General features: G+C 56.3%; 1 protein-coding gene and 1 long non-coding RNA gene across 2 annotated transcripts; one reads left to right on the plus strand and one right to left on the minus strand.

The window, feature by feature from the left end:
* Nucleotides 1-782: 782 nt before the first annotated feature.
* Nucleotides 783-3,074, minus strand: LOC136392393 (uncharacterized). Its single transcript, XR_010748939.1, has 2 exons — nt 2,431-3,074; nt 783-1,155 (listed from the first exon to the last, which is right to left on the minus strand). It is a non-coding gene; the product is annotated as an uncharacterized lncRNA (long non-coding RNA).
* Nucleotides 1,557-19,333, plus strand: PDK2 (pyruvate dehydrogenase kinase 2). The gene is made up of 11 exons (XM_066364527.1): nt 1,557-1,808; nt 3,589-3,730; nt 12,158-12,229; nt 13,011-13,195; nt 13,467-13,556; nt 13,757-13,834; nt 16,305-16,381; nt 16,474-16,572; nt 16,751-16,858; nt 17,518-17,631; nt 18,212-19,333. Exons 1-11 carry the CDS (start codon nt 1,691-1,693, stop codon nt 18,350-18,352), a joined length of 1,224 nt encoding a protein of 407 aa, XP_066220624.1. The 5' UTR covers nt 1,557-1,690; the 3' UTR covers nt 18,353-19,333.
* Nucleotides 19,334-19,416: the final 83 nt, after the last annotated feature.

Consider the following 19,416-nt stretch of genomic DNA (forward strand, 5'->3'; position numbering starts at 1 on the left):
AGGAAGCTACTTGCTGTACAAATAGGTAGTCCTGGATAACGGTAGAGGGAGACGGTGCAAGGATGGGGAGCAAGAATCCCCATCTGGTGGCTGAATTCAGATAAGAACCGGTTTTTCTGTCTCAATTTTCCCACCACCATCTGCAGGTATCGTGACGAGTAAATCATTTGAAGGTGAACCAATGACACGAGGCTGGAGGAACTGAAAGGTCATAGTATCCATTCCCCAGCCTCCCGGCAGGAGTGCCTGAAACCCTAGTCCCATGGAAACTCCCCCGTGGGGCTTCAGTACCGGGCTGACATAGCCCCCACACAGACTGGATCAAGCCCTCCACTCCCACGTCTGCGCTAAGGTTGTCCCCTCCACAGAGAGGAAAGTAACCAGTTCAGATTTGCAGTTGACTGAGCCTCAATTTCCTCATCTATAAAGTGGAGATACTAATAGCACAATAAAGCTGTCTGGAGAATTAAATGAGGAAATGCATGCAAACAGTGCCTGGCACATAGGTTATTATTACTCATTCAGCTAAGAGTCCCCTGTGAAGCTTCTCACATAGCTACATGTTGGCCATCATCACATTCTGTTATAACTATTCACCTAATTATTTACTTAAGCAGCTATCTCCCAAGCTGAGAAATGACATGATCGAAGGAAAAGGCCGTGTCTTAATCCTGTCTGTATTTCCTGTTCCCAGCACAAAGCCTACCACATATTAGGCACTTGGCAAGCGCAGGCTCAGGACTGAACAATGAAAGAGCAAAAACATCAAAAGGGCGAGTCTGAGGACAAGACATACCACGTTTTACCGCAAGAGGGCACGCTACGTTCCCATCAGAGAGCTGGGGCTGCTGGGGTCGGGGCGGAGGGTCGGCTCTCGGTCCCCCAGCACAAATCACCTTCTAGGACCTTTCTCCAGGGAAGCCCAGTGCGGAGAAGATTGCTTTTTCAGGTCAAATAAGCTAGAGAATAATAAAAAGTATTTGAAAACTGCATTCGTCGCATTGATGGTAAGGGCTCCTTCCACCTCAGTTTGCGGATGGATATTTGTGGAGTGGGGGGAGGGGCGCACGTCTATCGGAGGGATTACATGGGCTTGCATCCTGATCCCGATGTTTGCAAACATTCACAGCCACTGTCATCCAGACTGGGAACCTACTGAGGGAGAGGAGATAGGGATCAGGACAGGTGACCCAGGACCCTCTGGGAGCACAGGGATTCGTTGAAAGCCACTCGGACAATTTCAGGGAAGGCAAGTAATGGAGATTCGGGAAAGGAGCGGGGAAAGGAAGAAGTGGGAAAGGAGGAGGAATAACAGGCCTCTGAGAGCGAGGGGTTAACCCGGTTGGTCCGGGAGGGGAGCAAGGCAGAGTGAGCGGGCTCTCCCCGCGGTCTCCAGAAAACAACAGGCCGCCCCGAGCCAACCCGGGTTAAGGGGGCGGACCCGGGGGAAGCCACGTGCCGGTGGGGGAGGCGATTGGCTGTCCCAGAGTTGTTTGTGAGCGGCCATTGGCGGCGACGGGGAGCCACCTCCAGCCGATTGGCCAGGTCTTGGAGGACAGCCAGTGCCGGGGTGGGGAGAAGGTGGTGGAACCGCTAGGCCGGGCCGGAGTGGGCCGAACCGGGCTGAACCGAGCGCGAGAGCCACTGGCGCGGGCATCCGAGCCCGAACCCGAGCCGCTGTTCCGCCGCCATGCGCTGGGTCCGCGCGCTGCTGAAGAATGCATCCCTGGCAGGGGCGCCCAAGTACATCGAGCACTTCAGCAAGTTCTCCCCGTCCCCACTGTCCATGAAGCAGTTTCTGGACTTCGGTATGGAGTGCGGGGGGGAGGGTGGGTGAGGCGAAGGTAGGGATTCCGGCCAAGAAGGATGAACGCAGCGGAGAGAGGCCCTGAGTGACAAGGAAGGGTTGCTCGGAGGGGAACAGGCCGCAAAGGGTTAACGGGAAGGAAGGGACCACCGGGCACGAAGGGTTATGGGTATCCCGGCTGAAGAATCTCCAGACTGAACTCTTATTGGTGGGATGTGAGGGGCACTGATTAGGAGGGGTCCAAGGTGTCTTCCTGGGCTTTGTCAGGGGTCTAGGAGAGTAAGGGGCTCCGAAGTGGTGATATTAGGGCAGGAAGGGTGCATGGTGTGTCCAGGCATAAAGGGTTTGTTGGCTCTGAGAGTGGGAGACAGAGAGGAAATGGGGGGAGGCTGGTGGGAGTAACAGGCGGCATTGGAAAGAGACCCGGGCCAGCTGGGGAAGGGCCTCCCTCAGAAGATGCCCACAGGAGAGAGGTCCTGACCAGGATACCTCCACCCGCTGAGGAGCTGACCCCAGGCCTTCACAGTGGGCAAGAACGCCAATCCCTTGAGGCCTGACTGCCTGTGCTCAGCTGGGCAGGGGCCCAGGGCACCATGACATGGAGGCAGGCGGCTCGTACCCACCCTTGGCTGCCCCTGGGATCTTAGGCCAGGATCACCCCCCATCAGGGTTCTAGGGGCGGCTCTGGAGCAGGAGCAAAGCTGTGCCAGCCGGTGACTGAAATAGACATTGAGAGGGCCCTGTCCATCCACGTGTATTCCCGTGTGCCACCTGGAGATTCGGACGGGGTGCCCAGGGCTCCCAGGAGTTGAGGGGACAGGTCCTGGCTTGGGTTACAGCTGCGTCACTGGTGGGAGAGGACAAGGAGGGGCAGCCAGGATACAGAGCACCTGTTTCCCTGGACGTGGCCGCCTGCCCTCTGCTGGGTTTGAACCGCCCCCATGTAGGAAAGCCTCCTATGCCCACTCCCAGCCCCCAGCAGCTGTTCAGTCCAGACTGGATGGACCCCGGTCACACAAATGTCACAGCTGGAGGGGCTCACAGTAGAGTTTGGTCCACTTGTAGTGCAGTGGGAGAAACTGAGATCTTCAGGAGGATAGTGACATGTCCTGGGTGACAGGGTTGGGAACAGAACCTGGGCTAGAACCTAGATCTCCTGACTCTAGCCTGTGGCCTCATTCAATCCTTCGCTCTTTCTTCATCCTGGAGCCAGGCCAAGGACCAAGGTATTTGGTTTACCATCCTTTGGCTCTGTCAGCCTCCCAGGTGGGTGGATGTTAATGCAGGGCGGGCAGCTTTACAGCGGTCATCGAGACTAGCCTGGGTGAAGACGAGCTGGGCTGGAGGTGATGCTGGGAGCCGGAAGCTGCAGTGGTCCATGGACAGCTCCCCTCGGCCGGGGCCCAGCCCTGGGAAGGGATGGACTTCCCAGGCTGCTCCGCCCACCTGGGTCAGCTCCCCCCGTGTGTCTGCCAGGAGGGACAGAAAGAGGAGGCAGAGGCAGCTCCAAAGGGCCTGGGAGGAGTCCTGCCCGCTGTAGTGAAAGGAAAGCGGGGTTCAGCTGAGGGTGCGGTGGGGACGCAATTCCCCAAAGGGTTAGCGGGGTGATGGGGACATCGGGACACGGCAGGGCACTGGGACAGCTGCCTGCTCTGTGCCCCCAGCCATTTCTCCTCTGACCCCTCAGGAAATGAAGGATTTAAACAACCTGGCCCCTGAGATAGCCTCTGGCTTTGATGGTTTGCAGCTGTGTGCACTCACCTCTCTCTCCCTTCCACCAGGGTCCAGTAATGCTTGTGAGAAAACATCATTCACCTTCCTCAGGCAGGAGCTGCCTGTGCGCTTGGCCAACATCATGAAGGAGATCAACCTGCTTCCTGACCGCGTGCTGAGCACACCCTCGGTTCACCTGGTGCAGAGCTGGTGAGACCCTGGGCCAGGTCCCCACCCACCCCTCCCTCCACATCGCCGGATTCGTGGGCTCAGAGATGGAGGTGGAGACAGAGGGAGGCACAGGCCCCGGGAGGCTGAGGCCAGGGAGTCACTCAAAGTCAAGCATCAAGTGAGGTCAGAGCAGAGACTCAAGCTCTCAGCCTCGTGTCTGTGGGACAGCCCTCTACTCACTGCCCTCCTTTCTCTAGAAACCCTGGGTCTGCCTAGAAAATTGTTTTCACAGCCAAAACCCCAAATCAGCTAGGGTCAGCATTCATCCCAGCCCTGACTCTAAAAACCCAGTTTCTCGGGGGTGATATTTACCTGAGACAAACTTTGTGGGAAATGGAGAAACAGGAAGAAGCAAATCTTCAAATCATATCATCTGAGCTACAAGTCAGACCTTTTTGGATTTTGGGAAACACTCACGTAGACATAGGACCTACCCCCAAAGAGATTCTGAGGGCCAAGACCGAAAGTTGATTGCACAAAGCAGCAAAGCCAGCCCTGGCTGGATAGCTCAGTTGGTTAAAGCATCATCCTGATACACAAAGGTTATGGGTTTGATCTCTGATCAGGGCACATATGGAAACAGATCGATATTTCTGATTCTCTCTCTCTTTCTCTCTCTCTCACCCTTCATTTCTATCTAAAAGCAATAAATAAAATTTAAAAGAACAGGAAAAACAAAGCAGCAATAATACCAGAGGAAAATTCTCAGTAAACCTCACTCAACAACTCTGTCCAGGGTTAAGTAGCTGGATGACATTAGCCCAAACCAGTCACGTGAAGAATAAACAAGTTTGCCATGTAATTGGGCATATAAGCGGCTAGTTTCAGTTGGTGTGTAGTGGCGCCTGGCTGGAAATCTGTTGCTAGTTCTGGCTGGAGTGGGTGAGATCTGGCTGCGGTTTCCTTTTGGATTCAGGAGCACCACACCTTTGAGCCCAAGGTCAGAGTAGGGGAGCCCTCCATCTCTTGGGGAGAATAAAAGGGGGAGAGTTAAGTGCTATGTAGACAGTGGTAGGAGCAGTGAGCTGTTGAAGAGTTCATGTTATTTAAATTAAGAATAAAAGTATTATTTAAAAGTAACATTGATGAGGATTTCCCCCCCCCCCCCCCCATTGAGGAAGTGTAACGTGTTCACTTGGACGTTTGGGAAACACTGCAAAGTAGGTAGAAGAGAAGGCCAATCACTACCCTCCACCCCATAAGCAAACACTGTTAAGGCTTCGTGAGCTTTTGTTGGCACTCTTCCAGCATCTTTTCTGTGCCGGGATCTGTATGCGCCTGACTTGTTCTGACTACACGAGTTCTGGGAGCAAAAGTGTTTTGTGCACAAAGCCAGGCAGCAGTCAGTGCGCAGCGAATGTTAGTTGAATCAGAAAGTTGTGGGGAAGTTGAAACGAATATGAAATGCAGGGAGGAGGCACTGTGTCGCTGGACAAAGCGCGTCAGTGAGCCTAGGTCTAGAGAAAAGGGCAGGACATTGCAGGCCAAAGGAACTGTGTGTGCAAAGGTGTGGAGCAGGACTGCGCCCAGCGAGGGCATCCGGGAACTTACTCTGTGGATGCGGTGCTATCAGGGAAAACGGAGAAGGTGCCATGAGGGGACAGAGGTGATTTTCATGTAGCCTGGCCAGGTCACTCCTTGCTGAGCCCTGTGTCTCACAGATCCGAGACCTCAGCGCTAACTGGCATTTCCAACCACGGGCCGGAGTGGAAGCCGTGGGAGGAGACGAGAGAAGTCATCTGTTCTCTCTACCCCTCCTCCGGCACTGGCTGGCTGCTTGACTTGGCTTCCTTTCCAGCTGGTCCTTGACTCCAGGACATGGCTTTGCAGGCCCCTCCCTGGACACTGTGTTCCTGGGAGAGCCAGGGGATTAGGGGGAGGGTCAGGGAGCTGCTGAACTGTCCACGATGTCCCCAGGCCCCACAAAGTCCCTTCCTGAAGATCAGTTATGTGGCGACTTGGCCAGATTTATTCTTCTCTCAATAATGTCAACTAACAGCAGGAGGGAGTGAAGGGTGACAAGAGAGAACACTTCCCAGTAGATGACTCAGCTTAGAGGAAAGCAGGTGGAGGGATTGCTGGGGTGTCTGAATCACTTGAAGTGACAGCCTGCTGAGATTGTTTTCAGCATGGACATCAGCTGCAGCAAGAGAGACTGAGGTCTGAGGGAAGGAAGGACTGTCCTGTCAGGACAGGGACTTGGTGGCTGCCTTGGGACAGTGCAGACCTCCTTCTCCAGGGGACACCTGCCAGCTTGGGTGATGGAGGCGGTGGAGGTGGGTACAGTTTGCACATGATGAGGGGGATGATCTACCAGGGAGTCTGACAAGAGGGCCATTTCCTCAGAGTCTGATGAACAAGGAACAAAACCTCCCCTTTGAAAAATAGAAAAGTCTTTTGCAAATGCTAGGAGTAGAGCTGGTGCTTAACAGTCAGTATGGGGGAATAGCTAATGGAGTTTCTACTCAGCTGGGGAGAGGCGCTAGGCGGGAAGCACGGCGAGCAAGTGGAATGAATATTCCTGGTTCTAAATAACCCTGAGAAGTTATTTCAGCTGCACAAGCTTGGGGTAGGAGACCTAGTTTGGGAAGTGACTGGAAGGTGGTCGAAAACCCCTGGCTCCGCATCAGCATGCTTGGCTTTGCTGCTTGGCTTTGCTGCTTGCTGAGCACTTGATCCTTGGTAAACCATGTGGCCTCTCCGAGCCTTGGTTTCCTCATCTGTAAAATGGGGTCCTGGGCCCTGGCCGGTTGGCTCAGCGGTAGAGCGTCGGCCTGGCGTGCGGGGGACCTGGGTTCGATTCCTGGCCAGGGCACATAGGAGAAGCACCCATTTGCTTCTCCACCCCCACCCCCTCCTTCCTCTCTGTCTCTCTCTTCCCCTCCCGCAGCCAAGGCTCCATTGGAGCAAAGATGGCCCGGGTGCTGGGGATGGCTCCTTGGCCTCTGCCCCAGGCGCTAGAGTGGCTCTGGTCGCAGCAGAGCGACGCCCCGGGGGGGGGGCAGAGCATCGCCCCCTGGTGGGCAGAGCAACGCCCCTGGTGGGCGTGCCGGGTGGATCCCGGTCGGGCGCATGCGGGAGTCTGTCTGACTGTCTCTCCCCGTTTCCAGCTTCAGAAAAATATTAAAAAAAAAAAGAAAAAAGAAAAGAATTAAAAAAAAAATGGGGGTCCAGGCTGTATCTAAGGGCCAGATGCCATTGCTAGATGTGAAAGTGTGGGGAAGTTTATAAACACAAGGGATGTCCCCAGCTTCTGGGCCACAGCACCTCCTGGCCGAAGACAATGGGATTATGGCAGAAGTTCTCTCAGACAGCGCAGTGGTAACAGTGATGACAATGACAAAAGCAAACACACATGGACGACCTGCTGTGCATCGGAAACTGTTCTAAATGTGTCCACATAGTAACCATTGAACCTTCACAGCAGCCTGATGCAGCAGGCCTTGTCATTTCCCCCATTTTATAGATGAGTAACCGAGGTTCAGAGAGATTCAGAACCTTGTCTGAGACCATTCCGATCGTCAGCGGGAGAGCTGGGACTCCAACCCGGGTTGTGTGATCTGGAGGCTGTGTTCTGTTTTTCTTTCTTTGGAGAGAGAAAAATGTAATATTTTGTATTTTATCAAAAGTATCAATACAATCGTTACAGAATAAAAAATTGGGACTATATTGGTCTTTTTTATATTAGGCAGAAAAGGCAGCCTGTCTGTATTAGGATTCTTCAGAGAAACAGAACCTATAGGATGGGTGATTATTTGTATGTAGTTGGTACATGTGATTACGGAGGCAGCAAATCCACAATCTGCAGGGTGGGCCGGTGGGCTGAAGACCCGGGGAAGAGTTACAGCTGTCGTCCGAAGATGCAGTCTGGACTCTGGAAATCTGGGTTCGAGGCGTTGAAGAGTTGATTCCTTCCGAGGCCTCTCTCCTTGGCTCGCACGTGACCCTCTTCTTCCTGTCTTTCCGTGGTCTTCCCCCTGTATCTGTGTCTTCATCTCTTCTTCTTCTAAGGACATCGGTCATTTTGGGTTAGGGCCCATCTTAATGACCTCATCTTGACTTAATTAGCTCTTGAAAGACTCTCTGCAAATACAGTCATGATCTGAGATGTTGGGGGTCAGGATTTCAACATATGAAGGGAAGGCGTGCTATGTTCTGGGGCCGTGACCTGAAGTAGAGACCCCACGTCACAAGTAGAGACTTCCCCTTCCGTGGGAAGTCAGAGTCACACTACAGGATTTTGGTTGATGGCTGGCGTTGCTGGAGCCTGGAAAGGGTGACCTTGACTCCTCTCAGGGGACAAAGACAGCCTGAGGGAGGGTGTGGATTTGGTTGGGATGTGCTTCCTGGAAACAGAGGGTTGAGGGAGAGTTGCAGAGTAGAATTCAATGGCAGTGGGTCACTCCTGTCACTAAGAGTCTTTGATAGGGTTGTAGGGAGGTAGGAGGCCATGTCATATGGTCAGCACCTTTCTAGGAACCTCTCTTGCCTGTCAGCAAGGTGTATGGACCCCAAGCCCCACCCATGGAGGACCCCCACCCTTCCCACAGGAGAAGTCCTCACCCCGAAAGAGAGTAAGCCCCATCACCACCCAGGCTCCCAGCATCTAGAGCCTGCTCTGCCGGGCACGGAGCTGGGGCCGCCGCCAAATCCTCATTGGCTCCCTCCGCCGCTCCTTATGTAATCAGAGTAGAGACTAGTGGCCTGCCTGCGTCATCTCCTGTGAGTGCCGCCTGCTGCGAACCCCGTTCCACACATGGGGGCCTGCATGGCTCAGCGGCCTCTTCAGGGCACAGTCAGCATGGAACCCCAGGCTGCTGGCTCAGGGTCCCCACCTGCCACCCTTCCACAGAGTGGTTTCCAGGTGCAGGACACATCTGTCACCTCTCCCCTTCTCACACGGCCATCGTCTTGTCTACACCCTGTCCCCAGCAGCCGTGGACACTAGCGCACGGTGCACACAGACTTACACACACTTCCCCACTCACTCAGCACTTCCTCCTGCTTCCAAACAAGCCTCTGCCACCTCCTCCCCCAGTGCACACTCATTCCAACATTCCTGCACACGCACACGCACACGTGCCCGCACTGCCTCCTCCTTTCTGGAAGTCCACCCCTGCTCCCTCCCCAGTCCAGGGCTCTGGGCTGGCTAGAAAGCCTCAAAAGGCAGCATTTGGGGGTAGGGTGGGGAGGGAGCTCCTGATCTCAGCAAGGGAGTCCCGGGTGGCCTTGTTTACTGCTGAGGTGGGCAGGCCCAGGCCTCCCCTAGGCCTTGTGTTGACCCCCACTGTCTGTTCCACCTGCCCAGTGAGTAAACCTGAAGTGACACATCCGTCATTGCACCTGCTTTCAGGCCACCCGTGGCCAAGCCCAGTTCTCTCTCTGGCCTCCGGAGGGGTGTGCAGCCCAGGAGCCAGCATAGCTCCAGCCCAGGGTCTCTCCCCTTAGGACCAAGATCTGGCTCCTAGGGAGGCTTCAGGCCAGGGCTGGAGTCCCCGGGGAAAATCCTTCCTTCCCATCCTCTGCTCTCCCGAGAACACAGCCAGAACGGCCCCCTGCAGGGATGGTCCTGCGAGGGAGGCAGGCAAGGATTCGGAACCCTCTTCACGGTCCAGTAAACGAAGGCCTGAGGCCAGCAGCTCTCCCCACGCCCGCACTGGCGGCCACTGCCCATTGCCGGTGCGTCCTGGTGCCCTTTGCTATACTTTGTTGGCCACATGACCAGGCCCTGTTTCTGCCCTCTAGAGTTCATTAGGCAGCCAGGGGAGGGCGGTGCTAGCAGCCAAAGCACTTACCCCACCCCTGGGTGCTGGGACTCTGCCCCCACCCTTCTCCCTGCTCCTGGCCAGGCAGCACCCAGCTGTCAGGGCCTCCTAGCTCCCACCCCTGCCTTTCTGCCTGCCCTCTGGGTCTCAGAGGGGGTGCCAGGGCCCCCGCTCTCCAGCTGGCCTGCTCCCCTGCATTGCACACTTGCAGGTCCTCTCCCTCTAAGATTCATGTCAGCACGAAGCTTTATCCTGGGCACGATTGAGGAACGAGGGATGGGAGTCACACGGGCCTGGGAGGAGAACCCTCGCTCTGCAGATTGACTTTCTCGTCTGGAAGACAGGACTCACAGTAGCACCCGCCTTACAGGGTGATGGCGGAGGGTGAAGGGGGAGCCGGTAAGCACGGAGCAGAGCCCTGACACAGGGCCGTGCCCAGTAAATGCTGTCTGCCGTGACCGTCGGCATCGGCATCACTGTGAGGACCAGTGCCGATGGTGAGCAGTTGGCCATGTGGTGTAGACCTGACACCTGACAGACCTGGGTATGACTTCCAGCGCAACTGCGTCCTCACCGTGGGGCCTGGGGCATCTCACCTGCCCTCCTGGAGCTGGGTTCCTTGTCTGCAGAAAGGGGGAATACTCCAGATCCTCGACAGCTGTTGTTCCAGTCTATGTCGTTTCGTTATGACAGTGAGGAGATGCTGTAGGCACCTAACTTGTTTATGTCAATTAGCCTATGGTAAAACTGGTTTTGCTATACATGTTTTGCTTAAAGTCACAGATGTAGATGACAACATTAAGTGAGGACTTACTGTACTGGATGCTCATCAAGGCAGCTGGGAGCTGAGTGGCCCCACGCAGACTCTGAGCACAGGGGGCCACTAACAGATGCTACTTTGTAACTGTGAGCAGTTACTGTTCTCCCGGGAGAGAGGTGAGGCCTTAGCAGGACCACCCTGTCTGCTGGGACTACCGGGGTGGCAAGGGGGCGCTGAGGGGAAGGTCACCTCTCCTGCTGTCTGGGCCCCCCCCCCGTCAGTGACTGTGCTGAGGGGAAGGTCATCTCCCCCCCCGCCCCGGTCAGTGACTCTGCTGCCTCTCGCTGAGCACAGGGCACACCAGGGCTGGGACAGCCCCGTTCCTGACATTGATGGCTGCCCAGACCATGATGGATTAAAACATGGTGTGATGCATAGTCTGTCGCCAGTGCAACCAGGAGGAGGGTGTCACACGCTGCCTGGGGACTCAGGATGCACTCAGCTGTTAACAGTGTCTGAACCACCATTCATAACAAAAGCAAACATTGAGAGTGCTCACTATATACTAGGCACTGTGCTAATTGTCATATTTAATCCTCACCAAAAAGCAGTGACGGCAGTGAGTATAAAACCCTGCCCTTTCCTGATGAGAAAACTCAGGCCCAGAGAGGTTCCGTGACCTACCCAGAGCCACACAGCTCAAGGGGGTAAAGCCAGGACTGGAACCTGGCAGAGCTGGCTCCAAAACTAGCTCTCTCACCCTCTTTTCTCCTATCTTAGGCAAGAGAGGGAAGGTCCTTTTCTAGAGAGACTGGGAGGCGGGGGGGGGGGGGGGGCGGAGGGCGGGGGGGGGGGGGGGCGTGCCTCCCGCTGAGGGCTGCCCTGGGCAGCAGCCTCCCCTTCCTGTCGGCTGGAAGTGTTTCTGCCAGAGAGAGGCTCAGCTCTCCGGCCCTCCCCAACAAAAGCTGCAAGCTGGCATGTTCACAGGGAAACAGGGCGTCCTAGTTCAGGCGGGCAGGGGACAGTGGCTCCAGGTTGGTGCCACCTGCTGCCTTTGGGAGACCTGACTCCCTTGCAGAAGCTAGCCTCCTGCTGTCCCTGCATTAGGGGCTTCTCAGTGTTTCCTTTGGTTGCTCAGCTCTGTTCTAGATCCTGGGGAAACTGGCCTTCTGACCGGGCCTACGGATGGAGAGGCACCAGGGGGCGGCCCCTTCCTGTGGGGTCCTTCTTGTGGAGTGAGCTCCAGGCTTGTCAGAGCTGGGCCTGCCCACCCCACCCCCGGGTTCTCCCCACCTACCATTTGATTCAGTCCCCTGGGTGGATTGCACAACCAGCCCAAACCCGCCCAGCTCCGAGTCGGGGTAGGGTCTGTCATCCTCCTCACTGAGTCCCCGCTTTGGGGGAGCCCTGGGCTGGCCACTCTGCCAGCTGTGCCCATGGCATGCAGCAACCTGTGGGACAGAGAGCAAGATCTGTTTCCATGATGGGGCTCCGGGGGGTAGATTGGCCCCAGCCTTCTCTCACTGCCGGCCCTTGGTCAGGTGTCCCCTGCCCTGTCTGGGCCTTAGTCCCCTAATCCTTCAGACCATGATGGCATGGTCTGCAAGGCCCTTCTAAGACTCCTATTCTGGGATTCCAAAGCAAGGGCACTCCAAGGGGGGCTAGCACATTGGAGGTTTTCTTGCATTACTCACTGTGCTGTGAGGGAGACTCGCCTACACATGACATGGACCGAGAGGATTTGTGACACAGCTTGTCAGCTGGCACAGCCCTGTCTGGTGCCCACAGGAGACTCGAAACCAGAGCGAGGGCAGCCGAGTCAGGTGGGAAGGGGCCCCGCCCAGAGCTGAGATGATGTCTCCCCCATCCTGCTGTCCACAGGTATGTCCAAAGTCTCCTGGATATCATGGAGTTCCTGGACAAGGACCCAGAGGACCATCGTACCCTGAGCCAGTGAGTGAGGGCCCTGGTTGGGGGCAGGAGGGCGAATGTGGGCAAGTGGCATCTGCGGTCACAGTCCCAGGAGCAGAAGTACCAGCAGGATGGAAGAAATGACCCCTGCCCTCAGCATACCCAGTCTGACCAGGGAGATCTCTCCTGTCCTCAGTGTGCCCCGAGCCTGGTGGGGGACCCAGGGAGCCCCCCAGCCGTCAGGCAGCGGGGTGGGAGAGTTGGGGTGGGCTTCGGGAGCAATGGCATGGGAGTGATGCAACCGTCGCCGGGTTCGGAAGGGTTTAGTGGAAAGGAGGTCAGAAGTAGAGGACAGGCCCTGGCCGGTTGGCTCAGTGGTAGAGCGTCGGCCTGGCATGCAGAAGTCCCGGGTTCGATTCCCGGCCAGGGCACACAGGAGAAGCGCCCATTTGCTTCTCCACCCCTCCCCCTCTCCTTCCTCTCTGTCTCTCTCTTCCCCTCCCGCAGCCGAGGCTCCATTAGAGCAAAGATGGCCCGGGTGCTGGGGATAGCTCCTCAGCCTCTGCCCCAGGCGCTAGAGTGGCTCTGGTCGCGACAGAGCGACGCCCCGGAGGGGCAGAGCATCGCCCCCTGGTGGGCAGAGCATCGCCCCCTGGTGGGCGTGCCGGGTGGATCCCGGTCGGGCGCATGCGGGAGTCTGTCTGACTGTCTCTCCCCGTTTCCAGCTTCAGAGAAATACAAAAAAAAAAAGAAGTAGAGGACAGTCTGAGGGTGTCCCCAGGGCTAGGCCCGGGTGGGGACCAACATCTGCCCTCCCCCGCAGGTTCACTGAGGCCCTGGTCACCATCCGGAACCGCCACAACGACGTGGTGCCCACCATGGCGCAGGGCGTGCTCGAGTACAAGGATGCCTACGGCGACGACCCCGTGGCCAACCAGAACATCCAGTACTTCCTGGACCGCTTCTACCTCAGCCGCATCTCCATCCGCATGCTCATCAACCAGCACAGTGAGCGGGCGGGCCGTCCCGGCCACCGGCCACCGGGAGGCAGCCCTTTAACCGCCAAATTCGGTCACCTCTTTACCAAGTGTTCAGTGTGGTATTCATGAACCGCTGATGGCGGGCTCAGGGTCAGAGGAGAGAGGGCAGGAGGGTGGGGAGGGGTGCCGCTTCAGGGACAGAGGCGTGAGAAGTGGAGGTGCAGAGTGGGGAGCCCCAGGAAGAGGGGGAGCAGGACAGGCTCTGCGGCCCTGCCACAGCCCCCTCCTTCCCCCCACAGCCCTGATCTTCGACGGCAGCACCAACCCGGCGCACCCCAAACACATCGGCAGCATTGACCCCAGCTGCTGCGTCTCCGAGGTGGTGAAAGGTAAGCTGTCCCCACTACGCCTGGTCCACAGAGGAGCCCCTGGACCCCTCCAAGCTCACCTGGCCAGAGGGTGGCCCATTCCCCAGTGGGGGGGTCGCGCCCCCACGGGTTTAATGTTGGCGCTGCCCAGTGTTGGTGTCAAGAGGACTGCCTGCTGGGTGGGCCACCCCATTCCCTGAAGGACTCCTCTCTTCTCTCAGATGCCTATGACATGGCCAAGCTCCTATGTGACAAGTATTACATGGCCTCCCCTGACATGGAGATCCAGGAGATCAGCGGTGAGTGAGCCAGGCTGTGTGTCTGTGTCTGTCTGTCTGGGAGGTGAGGACATGGGAGATCAGTGGTGAGTGAGCCAGGCTGTGTGTGTGTGTCTGTCTGTCTGTCTGTCTGTCTGAGACGTGAGGACATGGGAGATCAGTGGTGAGTGAGCAAGGCTCTGTGTGTGTGTCTGTGTGTGTGTGTGTGTGTGTGTGTGTGTCTGTCTGTCTGAGAGGTGGGGACATGGGAAAGCAAGGTCCGTTGGGGAGTTAGGAAATAAACTGTAATCTGGATGGGGGAAAGCAGAGCTATTATTATATTATTATTTTTTAATTATTTATTTGGCAAATATTTGTTAAGCAGTAAAGGTAACAGGCAAAGCCCCTGTTCTCTTGGAGCTTGCTTACATTTTTAGTGCTGGGAGGTTGAGGAATGAGGCCTTTGACCAACAAACAAATACTCAACAAGGTACTTTCCCATCATGAGAAGTGACGGGAAGGCAACACAATGGGACCACATGACAGTGAAGGGAAAGAGTGGTGGCTCGGGTGGGATGTTGGTGTGGCTGCATTCCCAGAATCCAAAGAACAGTGGCTTAATTATGCGCGGTTCCCCTCTCTCCAGGCCGGAAAAGGGGAAGGGGATGTGGAAGGCAGGGCCCAGGGGCGGGACACATCACTTCCCTAAGTCCCCTGGCTGTCCCAGCTGCAGTGGAGACAGAATTTAGTCTCCAGCTGAGCAGCCACGTGCCAGCTAAAACTCTGGGGGAGGGGTCATCCGTTAATGACAGGAGAAGGGAAGAACGGGTTGAGAGGAGAGTAACGGGTCCTACTGGGGAGGGGGTTGTCAAGGACTGGAATGACCAGTGTGCTGGGGCTGGGAGGTCGCAGGGATGATGGACTGGGGAGAGCGGCTGAGGGCCACGGACAGAAGCTGGGGTTTCCAGTGCCGGAGGAGCTTGAAGTGCTGGTGATGACACGATCTGACAACTTACATTCTAAAGCTGTTTAGAGGTTGCAGGAGGCAGGAGAGGACACCGGAAGGCCAACTAGGAGGTCACAGCAGGACTCCAGGCAAGGGGAGGGGGAGGCATCAGAGGTGAAGAGAAGGGGGTGGATTTGATAAATATCTTGGAGGGGCTTGTTGACAGGCCAGGGGGTATGGGGAGAGGAGGATCAGGGACCTGATTGCCTCTGTGCCCCGGCAACCTGCTCCTCAGTCACGCCCTGCCTGTGTGCCAGAACCCAGGGGTGTCCGTGTCCTGTGCCTGCAAGTCCCCCTGCCCCTATCCCAGTGTTCTCGTAAGGCCTAGTTCAAGTCCAGCTCCTCTGAAAAGCCTTTCCAGACCTCCCAGAGAAGACAGGCACCCGCCTGTCCCAGGTGTACCTCTGCATTACACTTTTTGAATTATTTGGGGGCCTGACCTGTGGTGGCGCAGTGGATAAAGTGCTGACCTGGAACGCTGAGGTTACTGGTTCGAAACCCTGGGCTTACCTGGTCAAGGCACACATGGGAGTTGATGCTTCCTGTTTCTCCCCCCTCTTTTCTCTCCTCTCTCTCTCTAAAGTGAATAAATAAAAATCTTTAAAAAAAAAAAAAAAGAATTACCTGGGGACCGAGACGAAGTGCTGAGAAGGGCCGGTTTACTGTAGTATCCCCAGGGTTCAGCTCAGGGCTTGCACACGGCTCTAGGAACAACACTTAAGTGAAAGTCAAGTGTGTCTCTGTCAAGACTTGAGTTCCTAAGAGGGTAGGGCTGAATTTTATCTCTATGTCCCCACTGCGCAGCACAGGGCCTGAAATCCCTTTATTCATCAACCCATTGCACATTGATTGAGCTCCTGCTACTACAAAGCTTTGTGCCAGGTACCAGGGAAAACACTTAGTTTTTAACACCAAGAAACTCCAGGCTGGAGTGATTCTTGGAAAGCAGGGGGCTGGTATCAGAACCACCTGGGCAGTACCCCTGCCACCTCCCTGCCCTTGGGGTAAAGAATCTCTCCAGGGGATTCTGGTGTCCAGGTGCTAGGAGGCTGGAGATGTATAGACAGGCACTATTTGAATGTATATATGATGAATAGATGGATAGATAAAACAGTGAATGAAGAGGAGGATAGATACATACTCTCTGAATAAATATAATAGATAGATGGGTAAGGATAGCTGTTTGAATAGATTGACAGACCACTGGATGGTTGAATGGGTGGGTAGATAGAGGAGTTAATGGAATTTGAATGGACACGGTGGATGGATGCATGCATGCATGGATGGACAGATGGACATTGTATAATGGATGGATATTATATGGGTAGATGGTTGAGTGGACACCAAATCAATGGGTAGATGGATGAATAAAGGCTGGATGAATGAACAAACAGATGGACACATAAGGATGGTGGTTGAGTGCAGGGTGCTAGATGCTGGGTGAATGAAGGCTGATTAGTGACCTCTTGACAATTTCCTGATCATTCGTCTTGACTTCCCTGGCAGGATCCAACTCCGAACTGCCAATTCACATGGTTTACGTTCCCTCCCACCTCTACCACATGCTGTTTGAACTCTTCAAGGTGAGGAGGCTGGGGGATGGTACTTTGTGGGGGGTGAGGGTTGGTTAGTGGCCGGCTTCTCTCACTCCTCTCTGACCTCTTTCCCTCCGCAGAATGCCATGCGAGCGACTGTGGAGAGCCATGAATCCAGCCTCACTCTCCCGCCTATCAAGGTCATGGTGGCCTTGGGTGAGGAAGATCTGTCCATCAAAGTATGTGACACTTGACTTTGGGGGCCAGAGCGCAGTGGGGGGGGGCTTCCTTCCTACCAGGAGGTGGGCTCTGGAAGACCCTGGGGGTAAGGAAACCCAGGAGAAGATCAAGGGAGTCAAGGGCGGGGTGTATGGAAAACAGGTCTGGAGAACCCCTGACGTGTGTCGTCTCCCCTAGATGAGTGACCGAGGAGGGGGCGTCCCCTTGAGGAAGATCGAACAGCTCTTCAGCTACATGTACTCCACAGCCCCCACCCCCCAGCCCGGCACCGGGGGGACCCCGCTGGTGAGATGGCTTCCTCCCAGCTCCCCGCCAGCCTCCTAAAGGATGCCCGCCTGTCTCTTCATCTCTTCTTCAAATGCTCGCTCGCTCTGCCCTCTCTCCGGCTTCCTTATCTCCCGTGGTCTCTCCATCCCGTATGGCTGTGTGTGATGTCAGTCCCCTGTCCCCAGGCTGGGCCTCCTTGCTCCTCCCATCTCTGTCCAGCCTGCCCCTCCCTGCCTATCTGTGGGTGTCTGTCTGTCACCTTTCCTCAGTTCTCCCTCTCTCCCTGACTTCCCCAAAGTTACTACCTCTTTGTTCAACTCATTAGTACCTCCCTGTCCATTCCCAGTGGAGTAGGCAGAGCTGGGTTTGGGAAATTGAGACTCAGAGGAGCCCCGTGACCTGCCCAGACCCCCTGGCTATCAGGCCTAGCTCCTCTCCTTGCCCTGTGAGCTCCCCCCACCCCCACTGTGCCTCCTCAGATTTCCCCCCACCCTCAGACTGACCTCCCTCGTCCTACAGCTCCGGTCACCTGGGAGCCTTCCCTTTCTTATGTCTGCTCCCATCCCAGTTCTGGGAATTGCCTTGCGTAATTACCCCCAGCTCGGCACTACTCATTCAGCCTATTGGTCGCTGTAGCGCCACCCCCCTCGTCACACTCCCTTTCTGTCCCCTGGCAGGCTGGCTTCGGATACGGGCTCCCCATTTCCCGCCTCTATGCCAAGTACTTCCAGGGGGACCTGCAGCTCTTCTCCATGGAGGGCTTTGGGACCGATGCTGTCATCTATCTCAAGGTGAGGGCCCCTTCTTGCAGAGCCCGGTGGGCTTTGCTGACAGGTCAGGCGGGATCAGCCTGCTGTTAGATTTCTTTCCCATCCCCTCCAATTCTTTCCCAATTCCAGACTGAGAATCATAGCAAAGCTGCCGTTCCCTAATCCCAAAAGGCTCCCAGCGTGCCACGCAATTTCAGGGAGTCCATGGTCTATGACTCTGACCTCTGTTCTGGGGAACCTGGACTTGGTAGACCCAGAAGGAAGTGGAGGGGGGGACCATAGAGAATGTCATTCCGCTCAGGAGGAGGTGGAGGCCCAGAGTCGGTGACCTTCAAGAACACCCAGTCCAGCTTTCTCGCTCTCTCCGTGACCCTGAGTGGGCAGCCTCCTCGAGGGCAGGAGCGAGACGCAGAGGGACAGACCCTTTCTTCGGAGGGTCCTCCTGGGCCCGGGTTGGTTGTCAGCCAGTGCCTGGCACCTGGCTGGGCTGACATACGGGCTACAGTCAGCAGCCACCACAGCCCACCATGGGGTCAGGGTGGTCTGCTAAGGAGTGGGCAGAGCCCAGGGCAGTGGGAGAGCTGAGCCTGCTGCTCCCCAGGCCCTGTCCACGGACTCGGTGGAGCGCCTGCCCGTCTACAACAAGTCAGCCTGGCGCCACTACCAAACCATCCAGGAGGCTGGCGACTGGTGTGTCCCCAGCACGGAGCCCAAGAACACGTCCACGTACCGTGTCAGTTAGGGGCCACCCCACGCTTCTGCGCCTGAGAGGATGGACTGCTTGCTGCCTCTGGAACTGGCCACCATGGTTACCTTCCCCACTCCACCCCCCACCCTGGTCACCATGGTTACCTTCCCCACTCCACCCCCCACCTGGGGAGAGTCTCCCTGATGACCAGCCCCTTCCTGTCTCTATGGAAATTGCTGTGGTGACCCTTCTGTGGTGGCCCCAAGTGCCAATCTCTGTCTCTGTGGAGACTCTTAGGTGGTCTCTCCAATGTCCAATCTCTGTGGGCAAGCCCTGAGGATTGGGGGTTGTCTCCACCCTGCTGGGGTGTCCCAGAGGCATGTTTCCATGGCAGTCCTCTCTGAGGCCAGAGCCGCCACATTTCTGCCAGGGGTCCTGGGGCCCCCTCACTGCCCTCCACTGCCTGGCCTCCCAGACGGACACTCCTGCTTGCCCAACTCCCTTAGTTTGCCCAGGCACCCCAACCCTGGCCCTATGTCAGTGTTAGGAAAGGGCTCGGTGCGCCCCCCAGATCTGGGTGGTGGGTGGGGAAAGGGGTTGTACTCTTGGGCCCCTGGGTGGGGACCTGGTCTGGCAGCTTGTCCCTCTACTGTGAGCTTCAGGTCAAGGTTAGGAGGGTGGGAATTCTCACCAGGGCCTCACCCCTCGATTCACTGCTAAAGTGGAGAAACCTGGGAGGACCCCCTGGTGTACGTGCCCAGCCCTGCAGGTGGCCCCAGCAGTGTTCCCCACATGTCCAAACATGCGCACCCCCCCCCCTCCCCCAGCTCACATCCACACCGTCCGCCTGAGCTCCAGACCTCGATTCCCACGGTGCCCAGACTCGGGCGTGCCTGGGGTGGCCTTCTCCCTAGAATGCTCTGTGTACATAGCCCCCAGCCTTCCCCTTAGCACACGGGGTTAAAGTGGTGTGCTCCTCCCAGTGGCTGTGATGGTGACGATGACATTCATAGTAAAGAGGAGATCCAATGAGAATTTGGCCTGGATGCTTTCCTGGGGTAGGGGTGGGGGAATCCACACGTACAAACAAGACAAACCCGTGCAGACTGCAGTCCTGT

The sequence above is a fragment of the Saccopteryx leptura genome, chromosome 2, assembly GCF_036850995.1.
Source record: "Saccopteryx leptura isolate mSacLep1 chromosome 2, mSacLep1_pri_phased_curated, whole genome shotgun sequence".
Taxonomy (NCBI): domain Eukaryota; kingdom Metazoa; phylum Chordata; class Mammalia; order Chiroptera; family Emballonuridae; genus Saccopteryx; species Saccopteryx leptura.

Excerpts from the sequence above, each read along its gene's own strand:
- PDK2 (XM_066364527.1), top strand. The coding sequence starts at position 1,691 with ATGCGCTGGGTCCGCGCGCTGCTGAAGAATGCATCCCTGGCAGGGGCG. Across the intron at positions 1,809-3,588 it reads GAAGCAGTTTCTGGACTTCG|GGTCCAGTAATGCTTGTGAG; the intron begins GTATGGAGTGCG and ends CCCTTCCACCAG. Across the intron at positions 13,196-13,466 it reads CATGCTCATCAACCAGCACA|CCCTGATCTTCGACGGCAGC; the intron begins GTGAGCGGGCGG and ends TTCCCCCCACAG.